The sequence below is a fragment of the Myotis myotis genome, unplaced genomic scaffold, assembly GCF_014108235.1.
Source record: "Myotis myotis isolate mMyoMyo1 unplaced genomic scaffold, mMyoMyo1.p scaffold_m19_p_15, whole genome shotgun sequence".
Classification (NCBI taxonomy): Eukaryota; Metazoa; Chordata; class Mammalia; order Chiroptera; family Vespertilionidae; genus Myotis; species Myotis myotis.
In genome coordinates, this window is record NW_023416319.1 from 21,278,749 (window position 1) to 21,295,110 (window position 16,362).

General features: G+C 40.5%; 1 protein-coding gene across 5 annotated transcripts in view; it reads right to left on the reverse strand.

Moving 5' to 3' along the window:
• Positions 1-510: 510 nt before the first annotated feature.
• Positions 511-16,362, reverse strand: part of ENTPD1 (ectonucleoside triphosphate diphosphohydrolase 1) — a 95,059-nt gene continuing 79,207 nt past the window's right edge. For 4 of the 5 annotated variants that reach the window (XM_036336500.1, XM_036336496.1, XM_036336498.1 and 1 more), the window contains 3 exons: positions 11,329-11,445; positions 6,306-6,443; positions 511-3,175 (listed from right to left, as the gene is read on the reverse strand). In XM_036336500.1, coding sequence (XP_036192393.1) covers positions 2,969-3,175; positions 6,306-6,443; positions 11,329-11,445 — 462 coding nt within the window. In that variant the 3' untranslated portion in view covers positions 511-2,968. Of the gene's footprint in view, positions 3,196-6,305; positions 6,444-11,328; positions 11,446-16,362 lie in introns of all 5 variants that reach the window. The other variant, XM_036336499.1, reaches the window with a different exon arrangement.

The following is a 16,362-nucleotide window of genomic DNA, read 5'->3' on the forward strand; positions in this document are numbered from 1 at the left end:
GATATAGTGGTCACTTCATTAAACCATCCATAGTCACTCAGTTTGATTGTACCATATTTTTTTTTTACAGAGGTCTTGACTGATACAACATTAAAATGAAGTATACCTTATTAAGGTGAAACTTTTACAATTCTCTCTCTCACACACACACACTCACACACACGCACGCACACCATAATTAACTTGAATTCTTTTGTCTACAGAAGTAACCACTTCAGATTTTTCCCCCAGTGGGTTCATAAAAATAAAAAGTTTCCCACCTTCTAAAGGAATGGGGTCACCAGAATCAAGTATGGGTGAAAGTCTAAGAAGGAATGGCAATCATTTATAACCAGTAGGTAATCCAATATTAAAATTTTGATATAATCTATTTTTCTTGGCCTTCCTCATTCAGAATGGCCAGAAGCAGATTCCTAGATCTGCCTCAAAATCCTCTGTCTCTACTACAGATGAGGCTGTGTCTGCTAATCATGATTTGATACTTATAATAAGTGGAGTTTGGCTCCCAAATACCTTTAAGATTTTTTTATTTTTTATTTTTTGGATCCAGGCAATAAGACAGAAATGGAATAAGAAAAGATTTAGGTGTTCACAGAAGGAAACTTGTGAGTTCTAATTTCAACTTGGTAAGGGGTGAGGTTTAGAAAAGAAAAAGCAATAAACTTGGGGCAGAGACATGAGTTGGCTCTGCCATATACTAGTTTATATGCCCTTTGTTTGTAAAATAGAAATAATACTTAACACCTCGTGGGGGGTTTTAGGACCAGAATAGGTAATATGCCTGACAGTGCTTTGTATATGTAGACATAAGGATGAAAGGAGCTGCTACTGGCTCTATTTTTATGACCTTTTATTTTAAATATTATCATCAATTACTATTTATTTGATTCTGAACTGCTGTGCAGTGAGCAAGCAATATAATTAAGAAGCCAGGAGTATGGGAATCATTGATAAGCATCATACGTCACATATGTTACCATGCAAAGTACGTGAAAAGTACATGAACAGAGTATCAGTGCTGCCATGAGCGCCTTTGTGGGCTTAAAGCAATATTAAATCCCAAATCCATCAGGAAACAGGTCTTCTGTGTACTTCCCTTTCTACCATGCCTATAAGCCCTGTACTCATGCAGAAAGTTAAGCACATGCTTTGAAGTTATGAGACTGTCTAGTAGTATATATGGGAGAGAAAATAATGATAAAGTGCATGCCAGACTTTGCCTCAGTCATTTGAGCAAGTGACTTAGCATCTCTGAGTCTCACTTGCTGTTTCTATGAAGTGGAATGGTAGTACCTACCTTCAAATTTTTGTGAAGATTAAATGAGAAAGTTAATGTAATGCGCCTGGACACAGAGCATAGTACATAACAAATGCTCAATAAATACTAGCTATAACAAAATAGTTACCTCTATTAGAAAGAGGTTAAACATGCCCTAATTTGACTTCTTATTCCTGATCAAGGTACAACACTTATATTCAGCTGGATATTGTAAAAAAAATGACTTGATTACTCAAGAGATGTAGGGATATTTGGCTTCTAGTTTGTGGGAGAGCTTTTCCTCCCCCCTCCCCTGCGTCCCCCTCTCCTCACCAAACCCACCCCACATCAGCTCAATAGTCACTCCTGGGGCAAGTTCAGAGTAGCACTTCACCACCCCATCCGGCTAAAAAAGTAACTCTCACCAATCCTTAAAGAAAGGAGGCACAGAGTCTCTTCATATTTCCGTGACAAGGTCCATACTGCTGCTTCTCCCACAAAATATAACATGGAGTAAGTAAATACAACTCCTACTTGTATGACAGAAGTGGCATCTTCACTTACAGATCTGGTTCCTGGCACATTTTGATGTGTAAATACCGTGACAGCAAAAAGGCATGTCGCACTGCACTACTGCAGCTCTCTCGCTAAAGTAAACACTGGGAAAACAGATATGGCATGGCTTTAAACTCAATAGCATCTTTGTGGTGCAGTTGACTAGTATATTTGCCTATTAACTGAAAGGTTGGTGCTCTGACCTACCCAGGAGTGGTCTTGTCTCCAGCCAATTTTTTGGTGATGAAAATATTCTGGAATTAGATAGTGGAGATGATTGCACAATACTGTAAATGCAGTGCTGCTGAATTGTACCTGTTAAAATGGTGAATTATGTGTATTTTACTACAGTAAAAACAATACTCCAGGGTGCCTTTCTCAACCCTCCATTGTAACTATATTTTTCTTCCTGACATGTATACATCCACCATGTAGTATATGTCCTGGTATCTGAGTGCCTATATGTACATCAGCTTTTCAAAAATCTCTGGTGTCGATGTTTCATTCTGTAGCATTTTGGCATCACCCAAGAATATGTGATTCATCCACATCCCTGTTTTGGATTCGATTGAATATTAACTGCACAAGCACATAAATTCCCTTACAAGACTCTTTGGTCCTAGGACATATTTGCCTAGTCTGGAAAATTCTCCCATGCAAAGGGCAGACTGGGAATGGGATGTGTGTCTGCCCTCTCCAAAGGCATTGTATGGCTTTCTTAATAAATGCAAAATGAGAGTAAAAGGGTCTGTAAGATTGCAGTGAGATTCTTCTTTTAGCCAGCACAAGTTCTCAGCACAGGATTCAGGACTCTCTCCTTCTGGATAAAACCAATATTATTCTTTTCTAAAGCAATGATCATGAAAGATGGCAGGTTTTTAAGACTTACACGAACACAGAGCACATAAAAGAAAAGGGAGGAGAAGGTTTGGGAAAGACTCACAAAAGAGACAGTGTCCATCAGGAAGTTCTTGAGGCAGAAGGTGGTGAATACTTTCCAAGGAAAGCCTTCAGCAAAGCCAGAGAAGCTTCATACAGGTCAAAACTGGCCTTGGTGAGCAAGGAAGGGTGACCTTGGACACCACTGCAGAGGAAAGTGCTCCCTGAACAAGTTTTTTTTCCCTCATTCCAGCCAGCAGATTTCAGCTGCTCCTGCTATACCCTGTCTTTCTGGAAATATGAAGGCTTGTGAAAGATGATCAAGCCTATGAAAACCGCTGCGACCAGGATCAGGGAGAAGAGGACCATGAGGGAGACATAAGTGGAATGGGAGAGAGGTTTGGACACCGGCTGCTCAGCTGGGATCATGTTGGTCAGGTTCAGCATATAGCCCAAAGTCCATCCCACATCAGTGTGCCGGATCTGCAAAGAGTGAGGAAAATCTGTTTCTGGTCTGAGGATTTAATGAGCTTTCACACACATACCCCCCCCCCCCCCCCCCCCCCACACACACACACCCATCCATAACACTGAGCCACCAGAAAGTGGAGAAGCACTACATTCAGCTCTCTACAGGGATTACTTCTACGTTCTACACTGAGAATTTGGTTGTGGGGCAAATGAAGCAGGAGCAAGTGATTAAGAAGGAGTTTGGAGCCTCACTACTATATTCCCAAAATTTAGAGAGGATCTTGGTGACAGACTGCCCACTTCTCCTGCAGAACTTAAATAGAAGAACATAAATCTTCAGAGATTTGCATTCCTTATTTGTTGTTTGTGTGAATGTCAGGGGTCAAGGGTGACGAAGGAAGGGAGGTAGGAGGTGACAGAAATCAGACCAAGGGTAAGAGAATAATGCTGGTCCCTGGCCTTTTTATATCTATGTCAGGACCAGGAATCTCATCCATATAAACCAGGACTTCTTTATGATTCAAGTAGGGGAAATTGGGGAATAATCCCAGCAAGACAATATTGCTTTATGGAAGTTGGAAGACTGCATATACATAAGAATGGATTCTTATTAAATGATAAAACAGCCAAAACCGGTTTGGCTCAGTGGATAGAGCGTCGGCCTGTGGACTGAAGGGTCCCAGGTTCGATTCCGGTCAAGGGCATGTACCTGGGTTGCGGGCACATCCCCAGTGGGGGATGTGCAGGAGGCAGCTGATCAATGTTTCTCTCTCATCGATGTTTCTAACTCTCTATCTCTCTCCCTTCCTCTCTGTAAAAAAATCAATAAAATATATTAAAAAAATAAAAATAAAAAAATAAATGATAAAACATACTCTGATCCTGCCATCTTCCTGGAAATAATTTCCAGTTGCCTCAAAATTTATTGGAATAACCCGGCTGGCAAGACTTAGTGGTTGAGCATCAACCTATGAACCAGGAGATCACAGTTTGATTCCGGGTCAGGGCACATGCCCGGGTTGTGAGCTCAATCCCCAGTGTGGGGCATGCAGTAGGCAGCCGATCAATGATTCTCTATCATTGATGTTTCTATCTCTCTCTTCCTCTCCCTTCCTCTCTGAAATCAATAAAAATATATTTTTAAAATACTTATTGGAATATAGGTAGTGTATGAATAATAAGTAATTTTGGAATTTTAAAAAAAATATATTTTATTGATTTTTTATAGAGAATTAGAAACATCTATGAGAGAGAAACATCGATCAGCTGCCTCCTGCACACCCCCTACTGGGGATGTGCCCGCAACCAACGTACATGCCCTTGACTGGAATTGAACCTGGGACCCTTCAGTCTGCAGGCTGATGCTCTATCCACTGAGCCAAACCGGTCAGGGCTGGAAATGTTTTTATTACATGAGTTGTGCATGGTCATAGTAGAAAAGTTAGAAAGTATGTATACTCCTAAAAAGAAAAGATAAACCAGTATACTTCACCACTCAGAAGTTGCTGCTATTATCATTTTGTGACATATCCTCCTAGTCCTCTCTCTGAGGTTTTTTTCTTATCCAAAAAAAATGGAATTAAATTGTATGTAGAATCAATCACTTAACAATACCTTGTAAAATCATCCTATGTCTCAAGGAATTTCTATAACATTATCACTGGCGTGAATTGCCTTATATGTTCATTTTTACTTACTTTATCCATTATTTATAAATCCTAAAAATGGAGTAATTGGATAAATTAAGGTGCATATTTTAGGGTTCTTAGTACATCCTGCCGATAGTCTCCCCAAAGGTTGTGCCAATTTACATTCCAGCCAATACCGTGTGGAAATGTTTCTGTCTCCTAAGCTCTTATCAATACTGGGAATTAATAATTTGTAAAAAGCTCACTTCCCTTTATAAGGGACAGGAACCTTATCTGACTGTGTATGTCAAGGAAGGTTCCAGAGTTAGTTATCACCTGAGGTTTAGGAGCATTGGCTTATTCACTGGAGTTCAGAGAATATAAATCACTTGTAAATTTGACATAGACGTGTCCCTGTCTGATGGAATGAAAGGAAGACTGGGATATTAAAATGGGAAGATTTGTGTTCAAATAGCCTCAAGGCTACGGTCTTCTGATTCACTGTTTTGTTTTACTTGAAATCATTATCCTATATAATAAAAGCCTCGGTGGCATCATGTGATGGCCGCCGTGACGTTGTCACAAGATGGCCACCACAAGATGGCAGTTGGGGGCGATCGGGCCAGCAGGGGAGGGCAGTTGAGGGCGACCAGGCCTGCAGGGGAGGACAGTTAGGGGTGACCAGGCCTGCAGGGGAGCGCAGCCGGGGTCAACCAGGCTGGCAGGGGAGGGCAGTTGGGGGCAAGATCAGGCCGGCAAGGGAGGGCAGTTGGGGGTAATCAGGCCAGCAGGGGAGCAGTTAGGCATCAATCAGGCCGATGGGAGAGGATACGGGGCGATCAGGCAGGCAGGCAGGCAGGCAAGCGGTTAGGAGCCAGCAATCCCGGATTGTGAGAGGGATGTCCGATTGCTGGTTTAGTCAGACATCCCCCAAGGGGTTCCAGATTGGAGAGGGTGCAGGCCGGGCTGAGGGACAACTCAGTCCCTCTCCACCCACCCCTATGCACAAACTTCGTGCACCGGGCCTTTAGTATTTAATAAGGGGGTAGATTGTTTTTGCCATTATTGGGTAAATGTAGAGAAATACTGTTCTTGAAATTTTTTCAAGTGAGTTGCCCATGAGTCATGCAGCAAATGTAAATGATTCTCTGCCTGGATACCTGCAGGTGGCGCTATGATAAAGCACAGCAGTGAGGTTGCTTGCTTTCTTTTTTTTTTTTCCCCCTGTTTAAAGCTCATGCTGAGCTTGGCTTCTAAGCCAAGACCTCCCATTACAGCCACTCATCCCCTTCTTCACAGTGAGTTTTCAGATTGTTCATCTTTGACGCTACACTCAACAAAGCCCCGGAGGGTTTGACACAAAATGCCAGCTTGGGTTAGAAGTGAAGTGGTAGAACAGGACATCAGGCAAAAACTTAAATCAGGTTGACTCCTACCTCTTTCAAGCCCAAAGCTGCTTCCGTCACAACCCAATCTCATCACCCCACCCCCAACCCGCCAAGTACCCAAATTACCTCCTCCATGAAATGAATATCCTTCCAGGAATCAGGTGTGAAATGATAGCCCCCAAAAAGAAGAGTGATAATGTAGGTTCCGGAAAAGCAGTATTCACTCAGGTACTTCTCCTTCACATCACCAAACTGTGTCTTCAGCTGTAAGTGCAGTGAAAAATATATCATACTTGTACAACAGGCACTTCTCCACTTCGTTTTCAGTTGATCTATTCTAGAGAGAGGAGAGCCCCAGCTCATGCAGACCTGCAAGTTGGCCTCTCCAGAGGGCTTTGGGAGTGGTGCACTCCTTCAGTGGGTGCAGGGGTTTATAGTTCAGAGTCTGTTTAGGGAACTTTTCCTCTAAGATTCTATGCAATAGTAACAAGAACTCCAGGAAAGAAATCGTTTCTGTTTAGTAGGCCAGAAACACTTTCATCCCTCCTAAAACTTGCGTTGCACCATTAGATTAGCATGTTAGACGTGTGAAAATTCTTGCATAAAAGAAATTCATTAATCTTTGTTTGCTCAGAGTTTTCTATATGCTCTTGACCAGTCTGATTCAGAGCCTCTATACGCATCTTAAGGAAATAGTGTCATAAAGAGCCACCCAGTTTAATCTCTGGACTAGTAGCATCAGCATCCCCTAGGACAGGGGTTCTCAACCTTCCTAATGCCGCGACCCTTTAATACAGTTCCTCCTGTTGTGGTGACCCCCAACCGTAAAATTATTTTCGTTGCTACTTCATAACTGTAATGTTGCTACTGTTATGAATTGTAATGTAAATATCTGATATGCAGGATGTATTTCCATTGTTACAAATTGAACCGCTGTGACGTTGTCACAAGATGGCCACCATAATTAAAGCATAGTGATTAATCACAAAAACAATATGTAATTATATATGTGTTTCCTGATGGTCTTAGGCGACCCCTGTGAAAGGCTCGCGACCCACAGGTTGAGAACCGCTGCCCTAGGAACTTAGTCCTCACCCAGGACGGCCAACACAGAATGTGATCACGTACATAGTAATGTTCGAGAAACAGCTGTGGAATACAGTGGGAAGCATTTTGCTCAGGATTGCTGAAAGTGCTAACATCTCACCTGCTGTCCCTCTGTCCTTACCTAACTTTTTTTTTTTTTGCACCTGAGTCATGCATGTGTTTACTTACTCTACTCCTGAAAGATTTTAACAGCTACCTGCCAACCCTTGCCTTTGCCTAGTTGTTGTGAATATGTGCCCTTATGCTCCTCTTCTCCCCTCAATTAAAGTCAACAGGTAAGGACATGGCTAGCTTAGCTCCAGTTATTTCTTCTCTGCCCTATTCCTCAGCCCTTGAAATAGGCATTCCCTCCCATGTACACCCTAGGAAGAGAGAGAACTAACATTTGTTAAGCACATACCAGGAATTATACCAGATGTTGTATATGTAGGACCTCTTGGCTGCCTGCCTGTTCGCTTTTGCTCAGATTTCTCTCCCCTCACAAGGAACGTCCTAACTCTAAACCCTAACTGGTAGCTGGAGTCTGTTTCTCACTTGGCTCCTGCCAGCCCTCAATCCCTGGAAAACTAATTCCATACCTAATTCCATGCCTGCTTTGTCCTGCTCTGATGGAATTCTTCGAATGACCCAGCTTGGAACCTTCCTTTTTTATTACAGTCCTTGAAATTACTCTTTGATCAACTCCTCTGCATATGACGTTTTCCTGAGACCTTGGTGTGATAGTTGACTTCGCCTTTCCAGGTCCCTGCCCCTTTCTGTCTGCACTTTGCTTTTGCTTTGTCAAAAGACCTCTTCTCCCATTTGATGTAGTCTTGGCAGGCCTGTCAAACAACCGCTGTGGGATACAGAATTCCACAAATCCACTGTTGCAACCTCAGAGGCTCTTAAAGGCTTGCTTGTCCCTTGGGGGAATGCTATTTTGGCCTAATTTCTCTGAATTCTTCAACACTTCTATCCCCTTCTTCCTTCTAGGGCAGGGGTTCTCAACCTGTGGGTTGCGACCCCTTTGGGGGTCAAATGACCCTTTTACAGGGGTTGCCTAAGACCATCGGAAAACACATATATAATTACATATTGTTTTTGTGATTAATCACTATGCTTTAATTATGTTCAATTTGTAACAATGAAATTGGGGGTCACCACAACATGAGGAATTTTATTAAAGGGTCATGGCATTAGGAAGGTTGAGAACCACTGTTCTAGGGACTGTACATTGGATATGCAGTCTAACTTGCTGAGGACTAATTACGATACAAGCTAACAATATAGAAGCCAAAGTCATCTACCTAGTTCATCAATCCAGAATTGATCATGTTATTGTTTTTTTCAGTTACAGTTGACATAAAATATATTAGTTTCAGGTGTACAACATAGCGATTACACATTTATGTACCTTACAAAGTGATCACCCCAGTAAGTCTAGTACTTACCTGACACCATAGGTAATTATTTTAATATCATTGACTATTTACCTGTGCTGTACTTTACATTAAGACAGTTTGTATTTCTTCATTCCATCACCTTTTACACCCCAGAATTGATAATGTTAACGCTTGTGCATTTAATACTAAGTGATCTCCAAATAGGGCGATGGTTCACCCTCTTTTACATTTTATTTCCCCTGCCAAAGTAAGGACAGGCAGTACAGTTATAGTATTATAAAGCAGCTAGCCCACCTTTCAGTACATAATATATGCTTAACAATTGTCTACCGAAGGTGTCTAGAAGGACATTCCCAAACTAAAGTCAGACTGGGCTATCAGTCCTTCCTCATGTTGAAGTTAGCAGGAAAAGAAGAAAAGAGTTACCCCATAACAGAATATTTCACACACACACACACACACACACACACACAATGCTTTCCACACTGATGGACAATGAAATTAGAAAAAACACTGGGTCATAACACCCATCTCAGCATTCTAGGCTCTAGCTGAGGGTCTGGGTCTCACTCACCTGCAACTCCACCCCCATCGACCCTGTATTCCCACACCCCTCCCCACCAAATGTTTCAGAATTTCTCACAAATGCAGGTTTTCCTGACCTTGCTTCCAGGGCCTCAGCCTCTGAGCAATTCCTCATGTGACTTAATTGAGTAGACCTGCAGGTCTGCTTACTATAAGGTTCCCAACCAAATGTAAATGTAATCTGAGGAAATAAAAAGTGGATGAGCCTGGCCGGCATGGCTCAGTGGTTGAGCATCAACCTATGAACCAGGAGATCACAGTTTAATTTCCAGTCAGGGCACATGTCCTGGTTGTGGACTCGATCCCCCAGTGTGTGTGTGAAGGAGGCAGCCAATCAATAATTCTCTCTCGTCATTGATGTTTCTATCTCTCCCTCTCCCTTCCTCTCTGAAATCAATAACATATTTTTTAAAAATAAAGTGGATGAGAGTAAGGAGAGAAATCTGACAGAGCTTTCCTTTGGAACATAAAGTAATTTTTTTTTCAAAGTGCAGCCTAAATTTACTTTCTTGGCAGCCTGATGTCTAATTTCCACAACTTCAAGGTCTTCCTCCACAGATCACCACCAACTGCAAAATGCCTCCCCTAACTGTTTTGTAAGGTGTGGGGGCATATTTGAGCAGGTCTTTTGAAAAGCCCTGATTACCCTTTCTTTAACTCAGACAAAATACCTAAGGAGAATTCCAAACCTCCAGGCTCTTGCACAACCTTCCTTTCCCCTTTGTCAGTGCAGATGGGAACAGCATCCATTTTCAGTTAATTACATTTTTTCAGAATGAAATCATTCACTTTTGCAACTGTGTTAGCTTAAAACAGCCGCTGTTTTGCACTACTCCTAGATGATGTCTTTTTTAAAATCAGAGTAGACCCCAAGCTCTCTTCTTCCTGGAAACTTTCATCAAATAGTGCCAAATCTTGAATGACTCAGTGCCTCAGATAAGAAAAAGTTTGTGCTTTCAAATTTATGAGTAAGTAGGAGATATCTGGACCTAGGCAGTGGTGTCTGTGGCAGGTTCTGTGAATTGCCCATCTTTCTTGCTAATAAAACTCTTATTTGGGTGTTTGGATAGGGGAGTGGGTGACAACATGCCCAGGTCCAGGAAGCAGCTCAGTAATGGATCTAAGACTCTAAACCAGTCATAAAATCCTGCACCCTGCTTTCCCAGCCAGTCTTGGCCAATGAGAGATATAAGAGAAACTGTTAAGGAGCCTCTGGGATAGCTTTGCTTCCTATGAAAAGGAACAGACATATCTGGCTCTACCCTTCTTCTGACCTTGAACATAGCTGCAATCCCTGAAGTTAGATCTTGTGTCCATCAGAAAATAGACATAGCCCTGGCCAGTGTTTTTGGTGGTTAGAGTATCAGCCTGAGTACCAAAGGGTCTCGGGTTCGATTGATGGTCAAGGGCACATACTAGGGTTGCAGGTTCAAGCCCACCCCCATCGATCGGGGTATGTGCTGGAGGCGACCAGTCGATATGTCTCTCTCACATTAATGTTTCTCGCTCTCCACCTCCCCCCTCCCTTCAACTCTTTCTCTAAAAATCAATGGGAAAAATATCCTCAGGTAAGGAATAACAGAGAGAGAGAGAGAGAGAGAGAGAGAGAGAGAAGAGGGGAGGGGAGGGGAGGGGAGGGGAGGGGAGGGGAGGGGAGGGGAGGGGAGGGGAGGGGAGGGGAGGGGAGGGGAGGGGAGGGGAGGGGAGGGGAGGGGAGGGGAAGGGAAGGGAAGGGAAGGGAAGGGAAGGGAAGGGAAGAGAAGAGAGGAAATGAAAAGAGACATAACAACAGAACTGAAGAATGGTTGAGATAGAGTCAAATTGCTGACCCCATGCCAGCAGCTGCCTACCACCAGACCTCACTTTAGGTGAGAAAATAAGACCTTGTTTTAAGCTACTGAATGCCAAGTTATCAAGAAATGCTGATGAACTCACTCCTGAATGCACCATTTGGACTTCCCTAACATGTTTGCTGTATTGTGGTCAAATTAGCACGACTTAAAGGGCAGACTCACATCCTCCTTGTTGTCAAGGACATAGAACAATGGTAACAAATGCTATTTCTAGTTACTTACATCTTTCCAAGGCCGAGAGCAGAAATTTTCCATCCTGTCAGTTATATCTTCCTGAGAGAGGTGTTCCTCTGATGTGAGATTTAAAAAATCCATCACATAGTAATAAGCTGAAAATGCCTGCAAAAGAAAAATGCAGTTTTGCAATGTCCAGGACAGAGGGACGCTGAGTCCCTTTCCAGAAGGCCATACCCTTAATGAAGGTACCTACAAATCTTTGCTGAGTCAATTCACAGGGTTTTTGATATTTCAGACCCTAGCAAAGGGGTCACTTTGCTGCTGGCATGCGTTTCTGAGCCAGCTGGTAGCTAATTTTCTCTAATTTTAATGGGAGAGTCAGGGAGAAAGAAATATGGGGGAGAGAGGAGATAAGAAAAAAGAGAGGGAGAGGTTACAAAAATCCCATCTTCAAAAAACTATTTTACATGATTTTTTAAATAAATAAAAACTGGAAAATTCTATATAAGGGTATTAAGTCTTATCTCTGAATGGCAATTATAAGGTGTTTTTGTATTGCTTCCTTTAAATAGTCAATCTTTAACAAATATTTATTGCAGATTTATCATGAGTTAGGCACCCCTGAAAAGTTTATACAAATCATTATCATAAATGAGAACTATAGAAGAAGTTAAAAGTTGAAATGAGTGAAAAAGGAGACATTTGATTAAAATAACCTAAATTTTATCACTTAGAGACAATTAGTATTAAATGTGATACAGGAAAAAATATTTTACCTCCATCCTAATACATACATCTAATTTTTATCATACTTTATACCACCCTATAACTTCACTTTGTACCCTTCTAACATAGTATGTATTTAAAGAGGAAAACTAATTGAGCAGAGCTTCTACATGAGGTGTCTAAAACCTTAACTCTGGAGTTTTTCCCCTTTCCCTGAAGGATGCCAGTGTTCAGGAGAAATCATTTTGGAGGTCGTAAGAGCATGTCATTTGCTTATGTATGCCAGGCCCTGGGCCGAGTCACAGTGCGTATTGGAGAGGAGTAAAAAGGTTTCCCTTTGCTAGCAGTATTTGGATTAGAGAGTATATTTTGCCTTCTGTAAAATTACTAAAGTAGAAGTGACTATAGAAAGAAAATGTGATTCTCAAACAAGCCAAGTGCATTCCTTTGTAATTTTCATGGGCAGAGATACAGGTGGGCAGAAAACAGGCTGTTGGAGGGTAAAGGACAGGAGTTAGCAAGGACCCCCATGGGGGCTCGGTTCTGACTCAGAGAATAGGAAAATTGTCCTCTATCAGATAGGTTCATGCCAGTTTTTTAACAATTGCATTTTAAAAAAATATTCATATATATATGTATATATATGTATAAAACATATCTAATTTTAAAACATGAATGTAAGTGTATTTGTTCCTTTTTAATAAATTATTTTCATTGATATTTTTGTTTGATTTTCTCCTCCATTTCTTTTTTTTTAAATAGATTTATTGGTCCATTACTTTAATTGAGGTAAAGAAACCTTGGAAATTTATAGGCTAACAGTTTATCAAGCAATACAAATTCTTTTGTTTACCTCAAAATGTAATACTAATCCCCATAGTAAACAATGGACAGAATTTTTTATACACAGACATATTAAAAAAAAAGTGGACAAAAACCTCATGCCAACATCAAAAATGCAATAGAAGGTCTTTTTTTCTTTTTACAATCTCTGGATTCCACAACAGGGGGGAAAAAAGGTGACATTCTTTTTAAAATTTGGTGGCTTCGTGACACAAAGACTTTGATCTGTAAATCATTTTCTCATTGGCGCACATTCTTGAACACATTTTTTTTTATTCGCAGCTTTTGATTCGGCTTAATGGCAGCATGGAGAGAGAACACATTTACACAGAGGACTTGATCAACACCTCAGAAGGTGGTTTTTTCCTTTAAAAAATTTCAATGTAAAGAATGACTTCTAAACATAAGAAATACGTTCCATAATTTGGACATGATCTAAGCAAAAGGTTGTTTTTTTGTCTTTTTCAACAGTTAAAATACAAGTTAAAAAGTCTGCTGGCAGTTTATATCAGGTGTACATCGTTTCCCCATGCATTCCCAACTCATAGACCTCGAGGGAGCAGGCACACTGAAGTACAAGGGATAGGGCATCTGCTGGCTGGACCCGAACCTCAGGGTGAGCAGGTGAATGGAGTGGACTGTTCAGAGCTGCTGGCTTGTTATTCAGTGAAGGCCCAGCTGACACGGGCACCATTTCAACATACTGAGTCACGTTTTTGTTTACTCTCTACTTTCATTGCTCCATTTCCACACCGAAGAAAAAGCATCCTCCCTTCTTCTTTCCAGTGTGTGGCTAACGGGCTGGCCTGGGACAGTGAACCAGTCTATCAAACAGGGGTGTTGACAGCTGTTGCCTGCTCTCACCCGGCCTGCAGGGAGCCAGAATCCCCCAATGAGAGCATAGCACGGGCAATACTCAGTCACTGGTTTTCATGGAAAAAGCCCTAGTAAAACTGACTAAATTATGTGAGTCAACACAATATGTTTTCTGTTTTTGGCATTTCAACCTGTGGAGAATTTCTTCCTGAAATGTGCTGGTCTGGGGCCGCCACAGTATCTTTTAAAAAGCTGCTCTGCCGAATCAGGGTAAACCTTTAATATTGTCATATCTATAGAGTTCTTTGTATCTATGTGATTTGTCGATGCTGATGCCATTTATCCTCTACAATCAAAAGTGTGCCAACAAGCACTAAGTTAATCTTTCACACTCTAAAACAAAAAAGGTCTTGTGGTCCCTGTGTTTCCTTACATTATCAAAAACATCATTTAGCAATAGCAATACTTAGCTTTCTCCTCCCAAAAGGCAGTCCTAATTATGAACCCTACTTTCATATTTGTTTCTTTAAGAGGACTGAGGACTATGTTAGACCTCTTCTATTTAAGCTGAACAACTGATTACATTTCTAAAAACACTTTTTTTAAATCCAGAATCTAAAAAACACCATTGAAGAATAAGGCATTTTAACAGGTGTTGACAAATTCTCCAAAATAGAGTCAGGCTTTTCAGTCTTTGGCATTTTAAAAAGTCTGGATTTGTTTATTTTCAAGTGCTAAGCACACAGAATGTTTATGTATGAGACACAGAATCTTACTGGTTTGTTAAAGTTATTTTTTCAAAGCCCTTATTTACAGGCTCTCTATAGCAGTAAAAGCTACCTGGATAACGCATTTTTCTGCCACACAGAAGGGATCAGGCAGCCGTGCCCAGAAAGCATTTCAAATACATACGATTAAGAAAGAACAGTCAAACCCCCTGTAACAGAGTACCTCCCCACCTTTTCTAATGCAGCCAGCCCTGCGCATGCTCTTAACTGTGCAGCTATGGGGAGACCAGATACCCCTCAAACAAAAAGCTAGCCACCTACTGGGTAGATTGATCAAATACCGGGTTTCTGGTTTAGTCACTGAATTAAAAAAAAAAACAAAACCATAAGGAAGAGGACAACTCCAACACACCCAGCTCAATCTGTCTGGTCCAGGGGATGACATTTCCCCCAAATTTACTGATAAATGCCACCTGCCATCCAAAATAGAGAAAACATTCTCCTCCATTTTTAGTTCCAACAGAAGTCCACATTAAATGTATTACTAGATTTTTATTCTTTTTTATGTTATTGTAAATGTGATTTGCTAATTTTCTTTTCAAATTGTTAATGCATAGGAATGCAACTGATTTTTGTATGTTGATGTTATGTCCTACAATTTCAGTGAATTCATTTATTAGATTTTTGTGTGTGAAGTCTTCAGGGTTTTCTTGATATAAGATCAGGTCATCTGCATGTAGATGCCTTTTATTTCTTCTTCTTGTCTAATTGCTCTAGTGAGGACTTCCAGAAAATATTAAATAGAAGTGGTAAGAGTGGGCATCCTTGCCTTGTTTTTGATCTTAAAGGAAAATCTTCTCATTTTTACCACTGAGTATAATGTTAGCTGTGCATTTTTCATATATGGCTTTTATTGTGTTGAGGTCATTTCTTTTCATTCCTAGTTTATTGTTGAGTTTTTATCATAAAAGAATATTAAATTTCATCAAATGCCTTTTTCCGCTTCTATTGAGATGATGTGATGTGGCATATCACATTAATTGATTTTGTATGGTGAACCATTGTTACATTCCATGGACAAATCCCACTTAGTCAGGTATATTGTCCTTTTAATGTGCTGTTGCATTCAGTTTGCTAGTTTTTTGTGGAGAATTTTAGTTATTCAAAAATTTCCACATATTTGTGAGTTTTTCAGTTTCCTTCTGCTGTTGGTTCCGAGTTTCACCCCACTGTGGTAAGAAAAGATACCTGGTATGATTTCTGTCCTCTTAAATTGGTTGACTTGTTTTGTAACCTAATATGATATCTGTCTTAGAGAATGTTCCATGTGCACTTGAGAAGAATGTAGATTCCACTGCTGTTGGGTGGAATGGTCTGTATTTTTGTCTGTTAGATCCATTTGGCCTAAAGTGTTGTTCAAGTATGCTGTTCCTTTGTTGATTTTTCTGTATGGTACTTCAATCCATTATTGAAAGTGAAGTACTAAAGCCTCCTACTATTACTGTATTGTTGTTTATTTTTCCCATCAGTTCTGTCAATGTTTTCTTTAAATATTCAAGTGCTTTGATTTGGGATACATATATATTTATAATTGTTGTATCTTCCTGGTGAATTGACCTTTTATCATTATATAAGTCCTGTTCTCATGACAATTTTTGACTTAAAGTCTATTTTGTCTGATAAGTATGGCCACCTTTGCTTTCTTTTGGTTTCCATTTGCATGGAATATTTTTTCCTTTCCCTTCACTTTTGGTCTATGTGTGTCCTTAAATCTAAAAACACTTTTTTGTGTTTTCTTGTAGGTAGCATATAGTTGGATCTTATAGACAACATAGAGTTGAATCTTTAAACTTTCTATATAGTTTTAGTTTCTTTATAATTAGCATTATTAATTTTTATAATAGATATTTCCTTACATTATTACATTTCAAAAGGCTTTCTGAAATTAGTCCTAGAGCTCATCTAC